This window comes from Calypte anna, chromosome 5A (genome assembly GCF_003957555.1).
Source record: "Calypte anna isolate BGI_N300 chromosome 5A, bCalAnn1_v1.p, whole genome shotgun sequence".
Lineage (NCBI taxonomy): Eukaryota > Metazoa > Chordata > Aves > Apodiformes > Trochilidae > Calypte > Calypte anna.
In genome coordinates, this window is record NC_044251.1 from 37,834,347 (window position 1) to 37,857,028 (window position 22,682).

Consider the following 22,682-nt stretch of genomic DNA (forward strand, 5'->3'; position numbering starts at 1 on the left):
CTTGTGGGGGACAACTCCAGCTTTTCCAAAAGTGGATGGAGATTACCCCTTCCCTGCCCGTCTGTTTTCACAGGGAAAGCAGCTGCCAGCTGGCTGGGTCACTTCTGTGGGTATCTGAGCTGTTTCACTGCCATGGTTTGTAAGCGTCCCCCCCACCCCAGGGGGCTCAGCCCTTGCACTCCCCTATCCCTGAGTCAGCGCCCGGCCGCTGGCGCTGGGAACCGCAGTGTCCTTTGCTGACTGCAGGGAAATGATTTTAATTACTGAGGGTTTTGGCAAGCCTGGGAGGCAACAGTGGCCCTGCTGTGCTACCTCCGGGCTGGAGCGGATGCTTTGGGTATTTCCTTAGGCTGGGAGGTGTCTGAAGGGTTTCTGTTCCCAGCACGGGGCACGGGTACAAATATGCAGGGCAGGACCGGTGCCTGGAAGATGCCTGAGGTGGGCAGTGCAGTTGGGTTGAGACATCCCATGGCAGCCTGAAAAGCTCCTGCTGCAGCTTTCTGGGCAGGGGATCCCACGCTGAAGCTGAGGGCTGTGCTTCCCAGAGAAGGGAGGCTCTGCTGGCAGCAGGAGCATGGGGAGATGCTGGTGGTGATAGATGCGGCCAGGCTGATGCTGTGATGCTGACCAGGTGCCAGGGACCACATTGTAGAGGTTGTACCCAGACCTAGGGGTTTTGAGAGACTTTCCAGATGTCGTTTTAGCAAACTGTTGTCTTGCCATTTTCTGTAGTTAACAACTTTTTTTCTTTTACCTTTTTTGCCAGGCTGGGATGATGCCAAGGTTAAAGAGAGAGAAGTCACCAAGCCAGCCAACAGAGCTGGCCATCAGACCTGATGGCACCTAAAACATGGGGCAATAGCTCTGCCAGCAGCTCATTTGCAAAGATCCAGCAGCAGCCCCAGCACGGGCCAATACACAGAGTTTCTGCCATGCTCTCTCCTTCCCCTCTGCCTGCCAGGGCTCAGGGCAGTAAATCTGTGTGATGGGTCAGACTGGTGCAAACACAGGCCAATCTGAGGAGCATCACCTAAAAAGCAACTGTACAGGACACAGTGTTGAGGGACAGGGGGAATATTTAGACCCTTGAGGGACAGCCACCAGCTCCCAGCACCTCCAGAGGGAATGGATGCTCTTATTTTGCTGCAGCACAAATGAGACAGGAGGGAGAAAACACAATTCCCCATATCTCTGACAAGTCCTTCTTTGACAGATGAGCTCTGACCTACTTTGCAATGCAGCCAGATGTTTAAATTTATGAATGCAGATCCATTTCTGTCAGATCTGGGAAGGAACAGTATATAATTTCCTGTCTATGTGGTCTCTTGTGCAGAGCTTAATTTCATGTGAAAATACAGTGTGTCATTCAACCCTAAAGGTTTTTAAAGGAAAGGAAAACATAAGGGCATGCCTTACCTTTTCAAATGCAATCCCAGTGGGACAAAAGAAGGGATATTCAAGTGATAACATTTATACCAAGCTGCAAACTGGCTGCTGCTGAAAAAGAAAACCTAACCTGACTTTTCAGAGGGTCATATTTTTATAGTTTTTGGCTTGGCATTGGTTATCTTTTCTTCCATGGGATTTTACACTTGTTGGTATCCAACATGTTGCACGTTAATGGTACAGGACAGACTTGAGTAGGTATTTCCTAATTCTCTCAATAAATCCCTTTTTTCAACAATACAAATGGCAGAGTGGCATCCCTGGAATTTCCCTCCTGGAGCAGCAATCATGTTGCTGGGTTTCCAGTTCTGCATCTGGAAAACAAGCACAATTTTAGTCCTGACCTCCTATGTGAATTATACTCCTTCAAAGTATCCCATATGGTAATATGAGTTTGCAAAAGTATCTTGAAAGAGCCAATATCCTGAAAAATTACTTGGATTTGAATCATCTGGGTCCTACTGACTGTATTTGCTGTGGACACCTGATTTATGGTAGTGTGACTTGCAACTTTTGCTGTTCTCTAAGTGATTGGAGTTCCTTAGCTGTAAGCCACACCATGTCAGCATAAGGGGAACATGAAGTTAAGCACAGGAAAACACACAAAAATATATTATCTTCCTAATTATTTTCAGATTTTAAAGATAGTTGTTCATTGCTCACACTTTTCAGACAAAAATGGCATAAAGATGCTTGCATTCTGTATCAGAGATACTGATATGAGCTGATGTACTGAGCTGCATGTAATCAGAGTATATAGGCTTAAATCAAGATATGCAGAAAGATTTAAGGCACGGATTGAGTGAATGTTGCAACTGGGGGATGTCTGATGCTGTATGATGACTGAGAAAAGCTCTGCCTGAGTTCCAGAGAAGTGTCACTCAGACATTAACTTCACAAAGAAAAAATCTTTGTGTGCTGGAGAGAGCAAAGTGTAAGCCTGATGAACCAAAATCAGAGGAAAACTCTTGACTTTGCTGTTGCCCAGGTTCAGCAGGAGGGAGAGTGTTCCCCTTCTATCCTCCAACAAATTCAGTGTCCCCCAGCTTGTAGCCTGGTGGCAAGGATGCTCTGCTGGGAGGAAAGCATTTGAAGTTCTTAGGGCTGCAGTGGATGTGTCTGTGAGCAGCTCCTCCTCCTCAGGCTGGCTTTTTCAAAGAGAAAGCACCTGTGACAGCATGTAATGAGGACCCTGATCCTGTCCAAGTGCTAGCAGACTGTCCAGGGCTCCCCTCTCATGGCTGCTAAGCTAGCATGATCCGTGTTCCTCCAGAGCAGTCTTTCTGTCAGTGGCTCAGCCTAAATGACATCAGATGCACCCAGCCCCCTCCCAAAATATTATCCAGCAGCAGCATTCCAGCCTACTACCCACAACCCTGTCCCCAAGGTGACACTGGCACTGGTGACAGTAGATTAGCAACGTTTCCACAAGGTGGCATCAAAAGACCTGGATTTCCTCTTCCAGAGCTCAGATTCCATAGGATTTAGGGCTTTCCCGGCATGGTTTGCCACCAGGTGCAGCCAGAGATATCTTTGGGAAGAGGGGAAAGGTAGAGCCTCTGTGGTGTGATTTTTGCCAGGGATTTGGTCTGGAAGGGTCAACCCTAAACCCTCCCACCCACCATGCTCTTCTTGGGGGCTGCAGGGGAGTCTGACCACCAGAGCTCATCAAGAAAGAGAAGTCACCACCAGCAAACACCTGCAGAGCTCACTAGGGAAAGAAATGTGCTCCTCTCTCTGCCAACAAGGGGAGGGGGGGCATGGAGTGGGTGTGGAATGGCAGCAGTTACCAAAAACACTAGAAAGAAATAACCCCAGTGCTTGACTGATGTAACCAGGTGAGGCAGATTTGCTTTTCATAGGACACCAAAGCCAGAGAGAAACCCCAGGGAATGAGGAACAGCAAACACAACTTACCTGGCCTCAGAGGTCCTTCTTATTTATCTCTCTAGCACTGGTCCATGCTTCCATCGTCCAGGCTGGGAGGTGAGTTTTGCTATCCCTTTCCTCCACTAACATCATCCCTAGGGTGTGTCCGGAGCTGGTCCCACCCCATCAGGAGCAGTGGCCTCAAAATCTGCCCCATCACTTCCATAAGCAGAAGTGATTCCCTGGCATGGCACAGGCACAGATGCCTCGGCTCAGGCTGAAGCCTTTCCCTGCCCACAGCCGTGTTTGCCCGAGCTCCTGCAAAGCTGTGTGGATGTGAAACCTGACCCTATACAGCCCTCAGGTTGCCCTGGGTGAGCACTGACCTGGCCATGCTTGGTACTACCTGAGGTATCTATCAAAAGGGTGGGATCAGACACTAAGTGGAACTGAGCAAGAACAGAAGATGGCTCTGTGGTTTGTTGTGTTTGGACTGGTTTGGCAAGAGGCAGGCTCCAGCAGGGCTGTTGAACGATTGTAGACCTTGGAGAAGTTGTAAGTCAACCAGAAATTACAAATCTGTGACCTTATCCTTGTGGACGAAGCAGAAAAGGGCAATCAGTGTGAGCCCTCTGCAAATAACCAAGTCCACGCAGAATTGCTGCGGGCTCTAAAGAGATGCAATGCAGCACGCTGCAATTTGGGCAGTATTAAGCACTGGGTTGTCCCATTCTGCAAGAATGAATGTATCTTTCCTGAAGAAACGGGCAAGAAGTTGCCCTATGGAAAAATAGTATTTTCTTGCTTAATTTAATTAACTTAAAATTAACAACCAAACCAAACTCAAACCAAACAAACAAACTTTAAACGGTAAATAAATGTAACATTAAATTAAATAAATATGACACAGGGGAGCTGAACCTGGACGGTGTCCCCGGGCTCTCCGTGCGCTCCCGTCTCCGCACACGGTGGAGCTGTTGCTCCGCGCCAAGGCCGGGGCTGCCGCGGGGGCTCCTCCGGCACCGCCGCCCCTTCCCTTCCGGACCCTCACCTCGGACCCCCACACCACCTCCCACCCGGACCTGGGCCGGACCCGAAGAGATAGGAGTTTACTTTTCTTTGAAAGTCTTGGCTTTTGGGTGAAGGGCGGCTGGAGGGCTCCCGGCAGCTGTATGCGGGGCATGGGCACAAAACACGAGTTTGCCCCTAAATCCTCCCCAAATTTAAACTTTTTGTGTCCTTCGTGGAGCCGAGAGTCAGAGGCTGAGTCAAAGGGGTGCAGCTGTCTGCAGGTGAAAGGCTGAAGTGGGAACCGGAGCCCAAAGCCTCACCCAGGTCTTTGCTTCAGGTACCTGTCCAGGAGAAACTAAAAATGCCCGAAAATTCCAGCTCTTCTTTTTCCCCTTGCCGTGGCCATGGGCTCCCCTGCAGACATCCCTGCCTGCACACAGGGACCCACTGATGCCACCTTGTCTGTCCCAGCCCTGGAGCAGCTCAGGACAGGTAGGGAGGGTATTTGTGTGTCTGATCCATGCAGCCACTCCTCTGTTGTAAGAGGTGACTCATGGTGCCAGCCCTGTGAGCCCTGCCCTGACACCGAGGCAGCTCCGGGGGGTGACACTGTGGGTGGGGACAGCCAAGCACAGCTCTGCTCATCCGTGTCTCCTTCTTGTGGCCCAACATCTTCAGTCCTCACTTGCACATTCCTGCTTTCCTGGACTTGGGGTGGCCTGGACCCCATCTCTCCTTGCCATGCTAAGCAGGTCTAAAGTCTCACCCCTGGGGAGGAGGAGGCTGTGGGCACAGACAAGAGCCTGGGGATCAACAGCGCCTTTAAATAGCCTCACCCAAAGCCTCTTTCAGCATCTGGCTCTGTCAAGAAGTGACAAAACAGCAGGATCTAAGCTTTTCTACCTGAAACCTTAATGTGTGCCACATAAAATCTTCCTTTACCCAGTGAAGGAGGAAAGCAATACCCATCCCATGAGGAAGTCATCATCACCATCCACTTGCACTTTCAAGCTTAGAAGATCATTGCAGCCCTGGCACCATGGTCCCAACTCCTACACACCCTGAACTGGCACTGAATGTTGGTATGGACTGAATTCTCCCAGACATTGATGGACAGGCTGCTCTGGGAAGCCAATGAGGCATAAGATTGGTGCTTAAGTGCTTTCCTGGTTTGGGGCTTGTAATAATTAATAATCACAGTTAATCTCTGCCTCATATGAGTTGGCCTGTACACCACATCCTGTTTAAGCTATTTAAGATATGTTTTTGTTTACTGCAACCATGTCTGGTCCATTACATTATCCCAAATGGTCTATGAATTATCAGTTACATGTTATTAATGTTGTATGGCAACTTTCAGTGACAAAGAAGCAACAGAAATCTACTGGTCTTCAAAGAAAAACCTCAAATAACCCCATGCCAAATCCAAGTGTTTTCAGCCTGCTATCCAGGCTATGAATATTGCAGATATTATGTATCTTTGTATGGTATTTGTTAAATATTTCATACCAGAGAAGAGATTTTAGCCTAAATGACTGCTTCAAGTTGCAGCATTAGAGACTTGCAAAAATTATTGCTGGAATCCACAGACAAACACAGGTTTACTTTTGGATCCAGGCTCCTAATATTTTGTATCAGGTTAGACAACCATTTCCCAAGGATCAAAGACAGGTTACAGCTCATCCTGCCTGGAGCTGTAAAGAGCTGGAGGAAGGAAGAGCTGGAGTGGACATCAAGGAGTTCTGTTGGGCCAGCCCAAAGACCTCATCAAGTGCTCATAGGCATCATCTAAAATGAACTTGCATACTGTGCACAAGGTGATAGTAGGCTGCCTTTTAAAATATCCTCAGAATTTCCTAGTAGTGGAAGCTTTATTTTCATTTGTACCATGGGACAAACTCATTGCCCTCCTCTCCCATGCCCCTTGGTCTTTCCCACAAAAGCTGAGCAAGAGGTGCAACTCCGGCAGCACACTGGAGAAAAGCTGCAGGATGGTGCTAAGCAGAGACTAAACCAGTGTATATCAGGTTATCATGGAATCACAGAACGGGATGGGTTGGAAGGCACCTTTGAAGAACATTTGTCCCACCCCCCTTTCAGTGGTCCCATCCAACCTGACCTGGAATGTTTCCAGTAATGGGGCACCTACCACCTTTCTGGGCAACCTCTGCCAGTGTTTCACCCTTCTCAGTGTAGAACATTTCTTCCTTCTATCTAGTCTGAATCTCTCTTCTTCCAGTTTAAACCCACCACCCCTTGTGTTACCACTGCAGGCCCTGCTGAGAGTCCAGTTCCCATCAACATTTGATGTGTTATATTTGACAGTGGTTGAAGCCTCATCCTTTGGTGGGTTACACAGAGACATCTCACCCACAGGACCTGCCAAGGTACATTTTCAGCCTGGTGTTGGGGTTTCAGGTGTGAGGGTTCCTGCCAACACCCCGGGGATTTTCACACGTGCTCAGGAGCAGGCAGGAAAAATAAATTCTCTTTGGCAACTCCGTATGGTTTTGTCCTTCTCATCAGTTGCCTCCTGGGGAATGAGCTCCATCCCCCAACAGCTGCAGGCCTCTGGGAGAGCAAAGTGACTTCAAGGTCCCCCAGATCTTGGTGCAGGGACAAACCCTTGCTCAGGGCAGTTCCCATTGGTGCTGCAGTTCCTCTGAGCAGCAGGAAGGGGAAAAGCCCCCAGGGAACAGCAGCATCCCCCAGCCCATCAGGCTGCTGCCCACCCAGCACTGGCTGTTTTCTTCCTGCAGTCACCTTTGGACCCTGACAGTAATCTTGAAGCATCTGCTCCAAATCATCCAGGATTACAGGAATTAAAAGAAACCCCAATTAGAGGCCCAGGGTCCTGCAAGCACAAATCCGTTTAACCCTAATCCAGGCTGCTGCCCCTTCCCAAAAGGCAAAGAAATGGTGCCTGCTGGCTGGTTTCCATGTGCTCCAGCACCATCTTCTCTCCTCAGCCTGAATTTACCCATTTTTACCCCAGAGGTAATGCCAGGAGACCCCCTCATGCTACTGGAGAAAGAGCACATCTGGCCTTGAGATCTGAAATGAGCTTCACAGACATGGGGGGTGGTGCCAACCTCTGTGCCTGTGCACACTCAGAGGAGTTCCCACAGGACTAGGGATGAAAAAGGAAATGCAAATAAATCTGAATGTGATGCAGCACTCACCAGGGTCTGTACATCAGGCACTGGCTCCTCTACTTCTTGCTCACCATCATGTCTAAGCCCTCTATCTCAGCGCTGGTGAGGCCACACCTTGAGCACTGTGTCCAGTTCTGGGCCTGGAGCAGGTCCAAAGGAGGCAACTAGGCTGGTGAAGGGACTCGAGCACAGATCCTATGAGGAGAGGCTGAGGGAGCTGGGGGTGTTCAGCCTGGAGAAGAGGAGGCTCAGGGGAGACCTCATCACTCTCTACAACTCCCTGAAAGGAGGTTGGAGCCAGGGGGGGGTTGGGCTCTTTTCCCAGGCAACTCTCAGCAAGACAAGAGGGCAGGGTCTCAAGTTGTGCCAGGGGAGGTTTAGGTTGGAGATTAGAAAGAATTTCTTTCTGGAGAGGGTGATCAGGCATTGGAATGGGCTGCCCAGGGAAGTAGTGGATTCTCCATCCCTGGAGATATTTAAAAAGAGACTGGATGTGGCACTGAGTGCCATGGTCTAGCAACTGCAACGGTGGTTCAAGGGTTGGACTTGATGATCTCTGAGGTCCCTTCCAACCCAGCCAATTCTATGATTCTATGATAAGATCACCTTCAGGGATTTCCTAAAGGCTCCACACTCAACATGGACCAAGGCAGTCCCATACTCACTTGCCCACCACTTTGCTGCTAATTCAGTGTGGAAATGCTCCTCTGAGATACAGCACAGAAATAAGAGGACTTCTTAAGAGTGAGGGTAAAGACTGCATATTCATTAAAGAATCTCTCCCATTCAAATCACTCCTGTTTCTTTCAGTGCTCTTAGGGTCTTTTCCAGGTAGCTAAATCTTTCACCTGCAGCTCTAAACCCCATAAAATTAAACTGCATTATCCATGGAGTGGGGCTGGTGTGAGTTACAAACTCTGTGGATCGAGCATTTTAATAAGAACCATTGTATTTGCAGCTATATTTTGCATCAAGGAGATATCCATATTGAAAGTAACCAATGCTTTAATTGTTAATGGCTGAGGAGGGAAAATCTTGAATTCAAGCATTTGTGGACTCTTGATTCTGAGAGATGTGTGACTGTTGCAGCAGGAGATAACCAACACTTTCTTTGGTTTTTTTCTTACGTGTTATAAAAAAAGAAAAAAAGAGTGATCAAAGCAGTGCTTCCAGGCAGGTGATGCTGCAACAATTTACACATCTCACTCATTAGGATGTCATCCTTTGGAGTGCCTACGAGCCAGGCAAGAAGTCTTTGTGCTGAAGGTGATGAGGACCATGTTGAGGTACACTGAGATGTCATTTGTTTAAGAGCCAGCCCAGCCTTAACCACTCTCAGTGCTTTGGCTGGTAAAAGTTTCCATCATTCAAAGGGAGTTTTGTGGGAGAAAAATCCTCTCCTGGCTCAGAAAGTCCTGAGCTGAGGAGGAGCCTTGGGGTATTGCAATGATTTTCTGTGCTTTTCAGGCACCTCCTTTTGCTGATGTCAGGTCTGGTGGCCAAGCCCAGAGGCAGGCAAGGTGTGAAGAAGGGGTGTAGCATTAACAGAGGGGGCTGTGTGGCAGCAGCATGCTGGTGCCCATTGATCTTTTTGTGAGCCTAAAGGGAAGTAACACAAATTCCAGGGAGATAAAGCGAGAGGGGCTCATAGTGGGTGGTGGGAGAAGGTTCGAGAAGAGGAGGAGCAGAAAGGAGGGGACCTCAGGGGCTGAAACAATTCTAAAGCAAAAGGGACATGGACAAGGGAGGGTTTTTCATGAACAAATGGGCAGTCACTGCAGGGCAGAGGTTCCACCACGAAAACACCCGGATGCTTCCCTCAGGTGGTCCAGGCTTGCCTCAATCTTTGCTGGCTTTTGGGGTACCTCCAATATCTCCTTGTCACCAAAACTCGTGTGCTTCATCCTTGGTGGACATAAAAAACGTGTTTAACCTGCTATGTCACTGCAGCCTCCATTTTACAGACTTCTTCATTTGCTGCCTTTTGCTAAGAACTTTCTTAATCTGGTGTACTTGAAGGTCCATCAACTTCCTTCAAACCCAGGGGTTTCATCCTAGGGTTTTAGGAGAACACATCTGGATCTGGTCAGTAGTGACTTGTCTGAGCAGCAATGATTGCAGGACTCTTCTTGTGAACTAACATTTGCAGGATAAAAAATTCAGGTAGCTCATATTTTTAGGACTGAAATTTCTCTGATGCAGAAATGGCCACACAAAACCCAGAGTTTCATACTTATAACCATTCAAGAAGATTTTGGCAGCTGAAAATGTTCACAATCTTCTGCTTGACAGTTAATTTTTTTTTTACTTATATTCCACTTGGACTGAGAATTCTGGGTCAACATAACACATCTGAAGACCTGTGCATTTTGATACCCACCACAAGACAGTTTTCTTCTACCTCTAGAAAAAAAGCTCCAAGTCAGTGGGGTACAGTGAGGTATTCTCTGGATTTTCTTGATGCCTGGGCATTATCAGCCTCTTCTGGAGTTCCAGTGAAGAGCTGCAAGGGTAGGAGGAGATTACTCTCAGGCTCTGTTGTCCATCTTGCCACAAAGTTTTTAATGTCCAGTTAATTAAACCCTAAAAACTGCAGTTTCCTGTTGTATCAGGACCTGACCCAATTGCCACAGGAACCTTTCTGATAAAGTGTTTGGATCTGGCATGAATCAGCAGCAAGATGCAACATAGAGCTCAAGGAGCCAATGCTGAAGGAAAGAGTGATGATTTATGCAACAAACAATTAATACCATTCTAATAAAGAAAGAATGAAACCTTTCATTAATTCTACCTACTTTACAATGTTCCCAAGGAGCCAGTCTGCGCCATTGCTCTTTGTATCTCCTCATGCTTTGCTGATGCCTCCAGGCATTTCATGTCTTCTCCCAGTCTTGCTCCCTTTGCTGAAATAAAAATATTCAATAACTGCAGAGAGGATCAGCAATGCCAGTGCAAATGGGCTGGGCCACAGCACTGGGGACTCCTTGTGCTCTCACCTGTGTGTCTGTAGAAGGTTAGAAACCTCCTAATGGTTGAGTCAGTCCAGAAACACAAAGCTGAACAGCCAAAACGTGTATCTGCAGCCCTGTGCATGCACAGTGACACACAGAGGTGACATGTGAACAGCAAGCTCGAATGCCTGGAAGGCTGTGAGAGCCTTGGCAAGGTGACTTATTCCTAACAAAGCACAGGAAATTGTTGAAAGTAATCAGGATAAGAAGTGAAAATCAGGCTGCAGCACTGTTCAGAACAGCCTTTTTTTCTGTCACCCAGTCTTGCACAGTGTGGATGTGACCCTGCAGGCCCTGGATGCTTCTTGGCACAAATATCCCCCTTGGCTTTGGCAGGGCCAGGGGGGAGGCTGAGCACTGCCACTTGTGAAAGGAATGGTTTGCAGGCTCAGGGCAGCACATGGGGACATCTCCATTCTGCTTCCACAGCATGGGAGAGCATTAAAAAAAAGGCATTTTTGATGAAATAGTTGAAGCAGCGGGGATTTACTGAACCAGTGTTACAGTGTCCATGCAGCTTGCTCGCTTTGCTGTCGCTAGCAGTTCAGATATTGTCCAAGCTGTCTTGCTCATCAGAGCATGAACTCTGAAAACACTTAGCCACTACCAGCTCTGTGCATTATTTCAGCTGGAAGAACCTTGGTAGATAAAGTAACGATGATGGATCTAAACGATAATAAAGTCTCCCTGTTGAAAATTTAAAGTGCTATACAACTATTTTTAGTGACCTCTCCAGCTGAGATAATGCAGAAAGCTAACTAGATGTGAATGTCCATCTTAGGTGAATTGGTTCTTGCAGTTTGCAAACCAAGGTGAATTGTAGGAGGTTAATGTTCATGCTCCAATACAAGGCATATCAGCTCTATAAAAAGATGTATACTGTAAATGTAAAGAAATAACCTATTAGGTCTAATGTGGATGCAATGTGTCGGTTGGGTTTTTTTTCCTTCCAGCATGTTTATTTCTGTAATGGACATTTAGCTGAGATAAAACACTAAGAGCTCCCTGTCCCATATCCTCCTCCATCTCCTCTCTCCATGTGTGATGTGAGCATAAGGGAGAGAGAGAAGACTTCTGCATGATTCAGGAAAGCAAAGGTTTCCTGGCTGGGGTGTTTTGATACCACATTGAGACTGTTTATTTAAATTCAGTTTTCCAGAATCTAAGACATTAAGCAAATGTTTTTAAATTGATTATCTTTTTCCTCCCTTCACACATGCCCCAAACCTGAGTTCTTGGTTCAGCATTTTTAAATGCAGGGAACTATTTTTTGTGGCTTCCTAAATAAAAGCACTGAGCACCAGCAGCCCTCTCTCTGCAAGGAGGTGCAGAACACTGGATGTCTTTTCAAAATGCAGCTCATATTCCAGGATAGCTACAGCAAATCCTTTACTTCTCAGAGCTCATTTACCTCAGAAGTTCTCCAGATCCAGCAATTCAGCCTTCTCCTGCTCCCATCCAAACCTTCAGATGGCAATTAGCAACATCAATAAGTAACAGAACAAATACTTGTCTCTAAAAGAACAAGCCACAGACAGAGCAGTTCGTTCACATTACTCTGAGGCTGCATTACAAACCTTAATTTTTTATATTTCATCTGTTTAAAGCCCCAGTCCTCCAAACACTTAGCTCTGAGATAGACAGGCTTGGAAGTCAGTGGGTGATGAGGGATGGGTGGAAGACAAGATCTAGCACTGTGGGGGCCCAAGGTGAGGAACCATATCCATCAGGTCCTGTGCACACCAAGGATGCCACTGTACAGAAGATTTCTAGCTGAGCTCCTGCAGTTCAGCTTTTTAGTAAAGAGCTTTTGGGAGAGAGAAATGAGTCTGTTGACCTCTCAGCCCCTGGAGACAGTGAATTTCCATCAGAAGCAAAGCCAAACAAAAATGGCAGAGATCAGCTAAAATCCTGTAATAGGTTTTTATTAACACTGCATAGTAAGGAAATGAAATATTGCACAAAAAAAATAGCTTTAAAATGCTGGAACTGGGCGAGCAGATCTGCCAAAGAGCTATGAACTATGTGCTCACAAGTACCAATGTGACTTTGGTATTGCTTGAAGAGCCATTCTCTGCAGGAGACATCCTGCTGCTGAAGCCCCAAATTACTTCTGACCCACAAGTGACCCGCCAAACAAGTCTGCTGGGAAATACTCCAGCGCTTTAAGCTTAACAACCAAATTGGTTAGCATCTCTCCTTCAGTGCTTAGGGATGTCAAGGGATAAAAAGGATCACAGATTGGGTGGGAACAGTACTCACAGAAACTCAGCTGTGGCCTCAGTTGTCTCATCTGCCTCTTCAGTCACAGGGCAGAGAGAAGCTTTTGCAGACGCTGAACTTGATCAGGGAGCTGATCTTGGTTAAAACTGCCTGGATCTTCTTGCTGCTGAGGATGGAGGGGGAGGAGGGTGGGACAGTGTCTCTGAGCAACAAAGCCAGATTGGCAGTGCTGGATTACTGCCTCAGCGTTAACAGAGTGGGATTGGGTGCTCAGAGTCACCCACGTGAAAACTTCTCTCTCCCACTGACCATCCTGTGGAGATCAACCTCCTTCATGTCAGCTCTGGGGACACCCGTCCTCACAGTGACCCAAGGGACCCAATGCTGCTGACCTGCATGGGAGCAAGCGTGAAAGAAAGTGATTGGGAACCAAGGTCATTTTGAAGAACAACCCACAAAGGCCTCAAATTGACTTGAAAAACAACCTGGCCTGAAGAGCTGTTTCCAGTACAAATGTCTTGACAGAGGTGTTTATGAGAAGGCTTTTTTTCCAGCTTAGAGACAGTGATTTCCTCCTTGAAGAACACTTTCGTGTCCTTGTGTTTCTCTGAAGTGCCTGAAACACACTAGACCTGTGTGTCCCTCTGTGTGTCTGGCTTCACTGTACCTTTAGTGGGGAATTACCCTGCAACATGATGTTCCACAAGAGGAGCTGTCTTTCTGTCCCAGGTCACCTGGGTAATATATCTGTGTATTATTACAACATTGCAAGAATTGCATCTGAAGAAGCAGATTTATTTCTGTAGGTGAACTTGGGAGGAAAGTGGTGTCTTTGTTCTGCACAGGGGTACTAATGGTCATTGAAAGGACATTCAACACATCCAGCTGAAGAAAATCATGTCCTGCTCTGTTGTAGAGCTCTCTATTAGACATCAACAGGTCTTGAAAAGGAGAAGGTAGTGCTAGAATGAACTCTCTGCTTGTCCTAGTGAAGGCCTAAATAGTGGGTCATTGCAGGTTACTATGGAGTTATTGAATAAAGGCCCAGCAGCTTGTTCTGCTGATCAATATCTGTGTGCATGGATGCAGATGTAAATTTCTGTATTTCTTCTGGAGATTCCTCTCCAAAACCTACATTCAGCTTGTGTGAAGTTTTCTGGTGTTTGGTTTCTGGGACTACTGCAAATAAGGAGTGGATGCTCAGGACAAACAGACACTCCCTGCCTCTTCCTACTGCTAGGTTGTTCTGATCTCTCTTTTCACATCTTTGCTTTATATCAGACCACTAACAAATAACAACACCGTATCATGAGGAACAGCTTTAAATGGAAATAAAGAGATGTGTCTAAATCCTTTAGGCTGTTTGGGATGTCTCAAGTGATTTAGTCTGGCTGTATCTGTACATTAAAACTTATGAGGGCACTGAGGTTCATCACTTATCCAATTAAAACGTTAGAAGAGTCCCTGGCATAGGGTTGTCTGAGATGAGGCAGAGCTGTCCCACATGCTCGCCAGGGAACAGGTCAACAGCCATCACAGGGTGCAGAGCCTTTCCCATCAGCAGCAGGGACACAGCCACCCTACTGGAGGGTGAAAGGGCTGGAAAGCATGGAGCAGGGACCCTCACCAGTGAGCAGCAGTGCTGGGACACGTCATTGAATAGCACAGACATGGCAAAGTGGCTGCCTGGTCTGTGGCAGGTCTCTACTGAGAAAATAGCTCAAACCCCTCCAGATGTTTTCCAGGCAGGAGTCTGTACTGAGTTGAAAGAATGCTTGGAGAGAGAGACCACCCATAAGCCTGGTCTCTATGTGGATACCTTCCTGTTCTGGTTGTCTGAGAGCAAGCTGGAGGTGGGGACCCTAAAAAATGTAGGTTATAGAGAGAACAAGTTCCCATCCATTGTCCCCATCTTTATTCAGCTTGGGATAGGATTGGGGCTGAATCCAGTGGGATGGAGTGGCAGCAGGTACTGCTTGTCAAGTGTAAGGAGACAGCTAGTGAAGTGTAAAGGGTTGTCAAGACACGGTGCCCCTTCTCCACCTTTGAGAAGAGGCAAAGGGACAAATATGTGAACGTGCTTTGCTTTTGTAACATTTAAAGCTCGAAACTTCCCTCCAAACCATGTTTCTTGCAGTGGAAGTTGTGTGCCAGAGAGGCCCATGTCACACAGGTAGCAGAACTCAAATGGCCAGGAAATTTCTGCATTTTGGAGGGTTTAGACTGAATGTAGCAAGTGATAAAAGGAGGGAAAATTTCCTGGCCTTTTGCTCGAGGCCTTGCAGCTTGTCCTGAAACAGAAGGGAATAGAAACCCAAGGACTTTATCCATCTCCCTGTGATGAGAATAAATTCTGGTGGAGTGCAAAATGCTGTAGCCCTCAGGGGATCCTAAAATAACCTGCTCCTTCCCTTGACTCCCAGCTAGGTATTGTCCTCCAAGCCCCTCTTGGGGAGGGAAGGTACATCAAGGTCAGCCCAGGGTTCAGGCTCTGTTGTGGGTGCTGGGGCTGCAGGCTGGCCTTGGGAAGGGGTCAGGGGAGAGGAAAAGGAAAATCTGGCAGCTTCTGCACCCCATGCTGCTCATTCCCTTTGGCCTCCCATCCCTCCATCCTCCCCTCCAGCAAATACATTTGGATCTTCTCTTGGAAAAGAAAGAAAGAAGTAACACAAACATAAAAAAGCCAGTGCCCTGCACTGCCTAGAGGCAGGTTCAGACACTGCTGGAGGGTATTACGCTCTCTCTCATGGTATTACCCTTGCCTCAGCCAGGGGTAACTGGATCTGTGATAGAGTCTGATCCTCCCAAGCCTTTAATTGGATGCGTGAAAGGTCCAAAACGCAGCTCATGCTTCCCCCAGCCATGAGATGCACCATCTTCTTGTTACACAAGCTGCCCAGTGAACCCAACCTCCTTTTTAACCTCTCCTACCAGCCAGTTCCCGGGCCCACAAACCACAGCAGACCCTTTGTAAGGGACCACTCCCATCCGAGGGGGTTCTGGTGGCAGCAAAATATTCAGTAGCTTCCTAGACAAACACCACCCTGCCCACACAGCCTTTTTTTTTTCTTTTCTTTTTTTTCTTTTTTTCTTTTTTCTTTCTGTCCTGCAAAGAAGACGCCAGAGTTAGACGAGGGGCAAAAGGAGATGGCAGACCAATTAGGAAACAGTGGGATGGGGCTGGGATGAGCACCCCGCAAGGCTCATGCAAACTGGAGCGCGAAGATGGGCGTGCGGGGAGCAGCTGGGACAGCGCTGCCGGCCGGGAAAAGCCCGTGTGGCATTTCCAAAGCTGCTGCGTCTCACAGCCCTCCCTCCACACCGGTCTGCACCTCAAACAGCAGCAGCCCTCCTCTGCAGCACCAGGGCTGGGACAATGCGGCCCGGATAAGTGGGCCTTCTGTCCCCAGCTGCACTGGGGCCAGGCTCTCCCCAACCTGCAAGCCTTTTTTTTTTTTTTTTTTTTTTTTTTTTTTTTTTTTTTTTCCCCTCTCTCTTGCAAAATCAATTTGCGAACAGCTCACTCATTTTTCCCCTTTGCAAACTTATTAGCTATTCAGCCCCGGCGAGCGCTCGTAAGCATCCTTTGTCCCAGGGAGGGCTGGAGACCCCTTCATTAGCAGTGATTACTCTGAGCAGTTTGACAGCCTCCCAGCCCGCTTACAAGACTTTCCCATTCAACCCTGCCCGGGGCTGCCCCGCTTCTCAAAAGAAACGGAAATATTCAAACATTTCTCCCTCCTCCCCCTTGCCCCCCTCCACGGCTGAATAGACGAAAAGCTGTTTCTCTTCTCCGCCCTCCCCATTCACTTCACTTTTGATACAATATTTTCCTTCTTTGTTAAACCTGAGAGAGAGGGGTCAAGGCAGACTTTCTAGCCACCCTTTTCTGAGCGTTTTGTTTAATGTAAATACAAGCTTTCCCCTCTCTTCCCCCGTTATTATTATTATTATTTTTATTTTTAATGAGAAGGCTCAGAAGGGCGGCGGCTTAGGCTGATCTCTAAAAAAAGAAAAAATAAAAATTGCTGAAAATGCCAGGGGAAGGGCACACCTTTTCAATTCGGGGAGAGAAAAGGCAGAAGTGGGGAAAAAAAAAAAAAAAAAAAAAAAAAAAAAAAAAAGGGGGAAAAAAAGAAGTTGTTTTCTTTCGTAGGTCTTATCGATTCGGCCAAACGCCGCCGGCGCAGCCTCAGCCGCCGTCGAGCTCCGGCGATGGAGAAGGGAGGCTGGGTAATGCTCAGCTCTCCCGGTCCTCACTCCCCGAGCACACCGGACCTCGGGGCTGCTCCTCCCAGAGTGGTTCCACACTCCGGTCCCCACCCCGGCCGCTGCTTCGGGAGGGTTTGTTTGATTCATGCCCTCGCTTCTGGCCCTAGGGGTATCCTCGGGAGGGTCCCCTCTGTAACCCACTCGGGAGATTCAGCATCCTTCATGCCGCTGAAACCTTTGTCGAAATAGAGAATAGGCCGCTGCCTATTGTCCGAATTTCAGCTTGGTTTTGGGGGTTTTTTTTTCTTCTTTTCTAGTTAGAAAGAAATTGAGTTGTCAGAGGCTGAGCCTATGTGTTCAAATAAATCTCCAGTCTCTATATGTCTTTTCGAAAGCTTTAACTCCCCACAATAATCCCCAGCTACACTGGCCGCAGAAGCCTATGGAGAAATTGCAATCACCTGCAGAAATTTCCAGGGAGGCAAAGAAATAACTCACGATTCCGTTTTTAAGGTTGAAATCCACTTTTGCTCCTCAAAAAACCTCCTGTTTGGGAAGCTCTGCCAGCCAGCAAACTTAGTAACCCCAAAACCAAAACAAACCCCCCATCTCGCTCAGGGTTTAAGCAGCAAAGCCGGGCTCCCTTGTCGGGGACAAAGCCCGTTTAAAGGGTTTAAAAGAAAACAAATTTAGGACAGGGTTGGGGTGCCAGCCTCTCCTGAAGGGAGAGTACCCCCAAAGGCAGCTGGAAACCCCCGCGCTACCCCTGCTCCCCTCCCCAGCCAGCAGCCCTCGAAAAATATAGTTTATTTTCCTCTCCGACACCCTGAATTACACCCCGCCGGGGAAATAGTTCCTGGTAAATGGACTTTAAAAGCAGTTAATAAATACCTGCTACCTGCCCCGTCTCTGTGCTGGTCTGTAAGGAAAACCAACCCACATGCTTCTGAGGACGGAAACACAAATTTAGACATCAGCGGTGCCAACGTTTTTCAAGCTTTAAATGCAAACTTAGGCAGAGGGGGAAAAGCCACTGCCGAGGGGGAAATTTGCCTCCCGCTAAAAGGCAGCACGACTGAATTAATCTATCAGGGAGCTGCGCTGGCCACTGTGCCACCCCCGGCTGCCTCCCTGCATCTTCAGGGGAGCAGGAGAAGGAGCTGGGGCGTTTCTGGCAGCCGCTGCGGGTTAGCTCTGCCCGGCTTCCCCCGGTGCGAGGCTTCTCCTGCTAAATAAAACGAGCCGAGCAATCAGCTTACCGGAGAGGCATCTCTCTGAGGACAGGGAAGTCAACGCGATGAGACCCGGCAGACAAAAAAAGCACAGCTCAGGCGATTTAAAGATCAATGTCAAATTGTATAATAAAAAATCCTTCTGCTGGGGGAAAAAAAGCTTAGCACGCTCCTTAGACCTGGCGTTTGGTCTCCTCTAGCAAAACCACCCCAAAACAAAGCAAGGGAGGTGGATGGTGGGGACAGCTCCTGGCACATCGCAGGGGCCGAGATTTGGGGCCCTTCCCGGGCATGAAGGGCTGTTAATTCTCTCTCTTCTTGCGTTTTCCAGGTGAGGGAGGAAGCTGAGCTTCCTCAGCTGGGCTATCCCAAACCATTTATCTCTTTTTTTTTTTTTTTTTTCCTTTTCCTTTTTTTCCCCCCCTTCCTCTTTTGTCGTCCCTGCCTGAAAATTCAACGCCGGTAATCCCCAAAAAACTCAGACCTTGGGAGAGGAGAAGCTACGGCGGTGCCTTCTCCTTCCCTTCCACGGGCATCCACATCCACCGCCATCCCCGGCCCCGCGGTCCCCCGCTCCTCCCGGTCCCTGCCTCTCAAAAATATCTCCCCCAGTCCCGGGGACCTGGCTACTTCGGTTCTGGGCGAGCTGATGCTGAAATACCCGTGGCCTCGGCGATCTGCTCTGCGTAAACTGGTGTGCTGGAGACCGACACGGTCAGTTCAAAGCAGATGCGAGGGTCGTTCATCAAATATTTTATTATAGTTTTAGGCTGCTTCATACAGTTTCGTCCTGCACATGCTCTACAAGTCACCTGTGCACACAGAGAACAAGCCAAAAATAGTAATAATTAATAATAATAATAATAGAAAAAAATCTACCATAGCAATCCCTTAAATAAGTAAATAAACATCATATATATATATATAAAAAACCCTTTAAAGTAAAGCAAAACCCAACCAAAAGAACAGCGTCTTTTCAACATAAAATACCCCCGCGGGATAGGGCAGGCTATTTTGCAGCTTGTCATTCTGTTATTTTGTTGTTGATATTTTGTTTTGTTTAATGTTTTGTGGGCTTTGTTCAATGCTGCTTTTTTTTTTTAATTTTGCTTTTTTTTTTTTTTTTTTTTCTTTTTTAGGCATCAATCCTGCAAATCCTTGGAAATAAAGGCGACAACGATTTTCATCACGTTTTTTAATGCAGTCTGCTGCAGGGCTGGGAGGAAGCCGCGGGCAAGCGGTATGTGGCTGGGGAGCGCCCCGCATCTCGGGTTTGGCCACCGCGCCCGGGCGATTACAAGCCCGGTTGCTTCGGCCGTGTCGGCGAGCAGGCAGGCACCGGTTAGCTGGACCTCCCGCTCCCCCCGGTTTGTCATGGCGGTGGTGTCAGATGTCACATTCACTGTCGCTGGATGTGATGGAGATGGCGGAGGTGGCCGCTTTGCTGGAGAGGCTGGCTGCGGGGCTGGAGGCTGCTCCCACCGCCTCCCCGCCGCTCTCCTCCTCCGCTTGCAGCGAGCGCACCGACCCCTGCGTTAGGACCTGCTGCTGTAGCCTGCAAGGAACCGGCACACACAGCATCACCGACCGGCCCTTTCCCTCTCCCAGTGGCTCCCCCGACCGGCACCCCCACCTCCAGCTTGCACCAGTTCTCCCAGTCTGAGAGACTGGGTGCTCAACCCCATGGCCGGCACACCCGGGGGCAAGCTGCACCCTCCTTCCCCCCCATTCCTGCCCCCTCACCCGAGGGGTCGGCCATGCCCTGCAGCACCTCCCCGTCTGTTCCCCTCCATCCAGCAGGCCTTACAACCTAAGCTGGAGAAAAAAGGGATGCGGGTGACAATCTCCATTCCCCCGCAGTGGCCGGCGGGGTTGGGGGGTGGAAATATCCCCCTCACAAACACACACACACACACACACACACACACACGAGCTCCGGCACAGAGATAACCAGGGTGTCTGTTCCCTTCCCGGGGTTATCTGCTTGCGCCTCCAGTGTCAGAGTAACACCGCGTTTAGAGCCACGATTTTGTTCTTAAACAGAAAGGGGGAAAAAAAATAAAGGAAAAAGAAAAAAAAAGAAAAAAGAAAAAAGAAAAGTGTAGGGGGGAGAGTGGGAGAAGAGTTATAGAGTCAAAAGAAAAACATCCCAAGAAACGTCCCCGGCTGGCTCCAGCGGAGATTTAGGGCAAGCCGGCTCTCTGCAAAGGAGCAGGGCCCGCAGAGGGGAGTTGCCGGCCCCGCTCCAGGTGGACATAAACCAAAGAGGTTTCTGTATGCCAGGGCAAAACTTTGAAGGAGGATTTCTCTCCGCTTAGCCGTGGAGAATTGCCCTTTCTGCTGCCGGGTCCCACCAGGGTCACAGCGGTTCCGCCAGCCGCGGTACCGGGCGGTTTCTCCTCATCTCCCCTACCCCCTACCCCGAAGAGCGGCCAAGGGGGAGCCCGGACGGGAACCCCCACCTATTATAAGTAAATAAACCAACAAACAGATAAATAAACATTTAAAAGCCGTAGGATTTCCCCTCTGCTCCTGCTTTGTCCTGCATTTCCCGTGCAGAAACTTCCCGGGCCCATGTCCCCGTCCCCCGAGGTGGGGATCGCCGCAGCTCCAGGGCCGCTCCCTGACACTGGCCCCCGCGGTGGGCTGGGGGTGAAGCCTCCCTAAGAGGGGGGTCCTGTGCCCAGACGGGACAAGCAGCACCTTACCTGTTCTTAGCGGCTGCTGCCCTGTCCCTTTGCCTGCGGTTTTTGAACCAGTTGCCCACTTGCGTGGGGGTAAGTCCCGTGGCCTGAGCCAGTTCCCGCTTTTTGCTGGGGTTGGGGTAAGGGTCCTGCAGGTACCACTCCCTCAGCAAATGCCTCGTCCTCTCCTTGAAGCAATGTGTCTTCTGCTCGCCGTCCCAGATGGTGCGGGGCAGCGGGAACTTCTTCCTCACCCGGTACTTGTCCACCGGCCCCAGGGGTCGGCCCCGCAGCTTCTCCGCCTCCTGGTAATGCGCTTCCAGCCAGAGGGCTTGCAGTTTGGCGTGGGACTCCTTGGTGAACTTGTGGTTCTCCAGGATGTGGTAGAGCTCCCGGTAGTTTCCCGTGTGAAAGGCCACGATAGCCCGGGCTCTCAGCACCGATTCGTTCTTGTTGAGGGCCTCGCAGGCCGCGGGAGCCACCGGCAGGGACCAGAGGAAGCGCCCCAGGCGCTCGATGTCCCCACTTTCCTCCAGGGTCTCGCATACCCCGGCCACCTGCTGCGGGCTGAAATTGAGGATGGGCAGCTGGAACATGGAGGCGGCGCCGGGCTCCGATCCGCGCTCCGCGCACCCCCCGGCGATGCCCGCCGCCGCCGCTCACACCCCCGCGGCGGGGAAGCGGGCAGCGGGCCCGGCGGCCGCCCCTCTCTCTCTGCTTCTGCCTCCTCCGGTGTCGGCGGAGCTGCCGCGGGAGGGAGAGTGGAAGGCGGAGAGGAGATGGGGAGAGCTCAGCGGCTCCAGAGACTGGGGGCGGTGGGCAGGGGCGAGGCGGAGGAGGATGGAGCAGAGGGAGGGCGGGTGTGGGGGGAGGGAAGGAAGGAAAAAAAAAAAAAAAAAAAAAAGGAGAAAAGGAGTAAAAAAAAAAAAAAAAAAGGGAAAAGGAAAAGGCACAAGCACAGCTCGCCGCCGCCGCCGCCTTGCTGCGGGAGCGGCTGATTTGCTGCCGGGCTCGGCAGATTGGCTCCTGGGTTTCCATGGCGGGGCTGCCACTCACTGTCAGCTGCTGCCAATCACGGCAGCAAGCTCCGCACCGCCGGACGGCACCACCTCCCCGCCCGCTCCCCGCCGAGTCCCGGCCCGCTCCGCTCCCCGGAGACCTCCACCCCAATGCCCTGCCCCTCTGCTCCGGGCTGGGGCAAAGCAGCGGCACAGTGCGGGGCGGGGAAGGGGGCACCCGGCATCCGCTGCGTTTTGGTGCTGGAAAGTTGAAGGGAGTCACCCCCGCTATGGGATGGCCGGGACCCCTTTACACCCTCCCCGGTAAAACTGTGGGTCCCGGCCCGGTGCTGCACGCACAGAGCTCGGCGTACGCGGGGTCGAAGAGGGGGATAAGGGAGAGCTAAAAATCAGATAAAAAACTGTCAGCAGAACAGTGACAGAGATGCTGGAAGTGTCAGTGGCAACGGATGAAGCGGTAGGAGCGCAAGGAGAGACGAGATTTAGGGAGAAACTTCCCCTTGCCATTATAGGTGACTTGTCACCTCTATTAAGATGAGCAGTTATCTGCAAAGAGCCCAGGGCCCTTCTCCGTTCAAATAAAGCTTTATAACTTTTTTTTTTTAAAATTTTTTTTTTTTTTACATTTAAAACCGTATTGTTTTCGGCTGAGTGGTCCTGAATAGACGTCGAGAACAGTCGCGGGGAGTGAGAAGTCATTTGTAGGTCAGAACAGCGACTTAAAGCAGATTTCAGGAATCTTTTGAAATATTGATCACCTACTGATAATCATTCCCCGCGGGTTTCATCTCCCTCCCGAGTCCCGACCACAGGGCTGGGG

General features: G+C 49.5%; 1 protein-coding gene across 1 annotated transcript; it reads right to left on the bottom strand.

The window, feature by feature from the left end:
* Positions 1–19,545: 19,545 nt before the first annotated feature.
* On the bottom strand, positions 19,546–21,660 carry SIX6 (SIX homeobox 6). Its single transcript, XM_030452260.1, has 2 exons — positions 20,868–21,660; positions 19,546–19,714 (listed from the first exon to the last, which is right to left on the bottom strand). The coding sequence occupies exons 1-2, from the start codon at positions 21,437–21,439 to the stop codon at positions 19,546–19,548; spliced, it is 741 nt and encodes a 246-aa protein (XP_030308120.1). The 5' UTR covers positions 21,440–21,660.
* Positions 21,661–22,682: the final 1,022 nt, after the last annotated feature.

Coding starts and splice junctions, on each gene's coding strand:
- SIX6 (XM_030452260.1), bottom strand. CDS start 21,439: ATGTTCCAGCTGCCCATCCTCAATTTCAGCCCGCAGCAGGTGGCCGGG. Junction 19,715..20,867: donor GCAGCAGCCGCTAAGAACAG/GTAAGGTGCTGC, acceptor GGTTCCTTGCAG/GCTACAGCAGCAGGTCCTAA.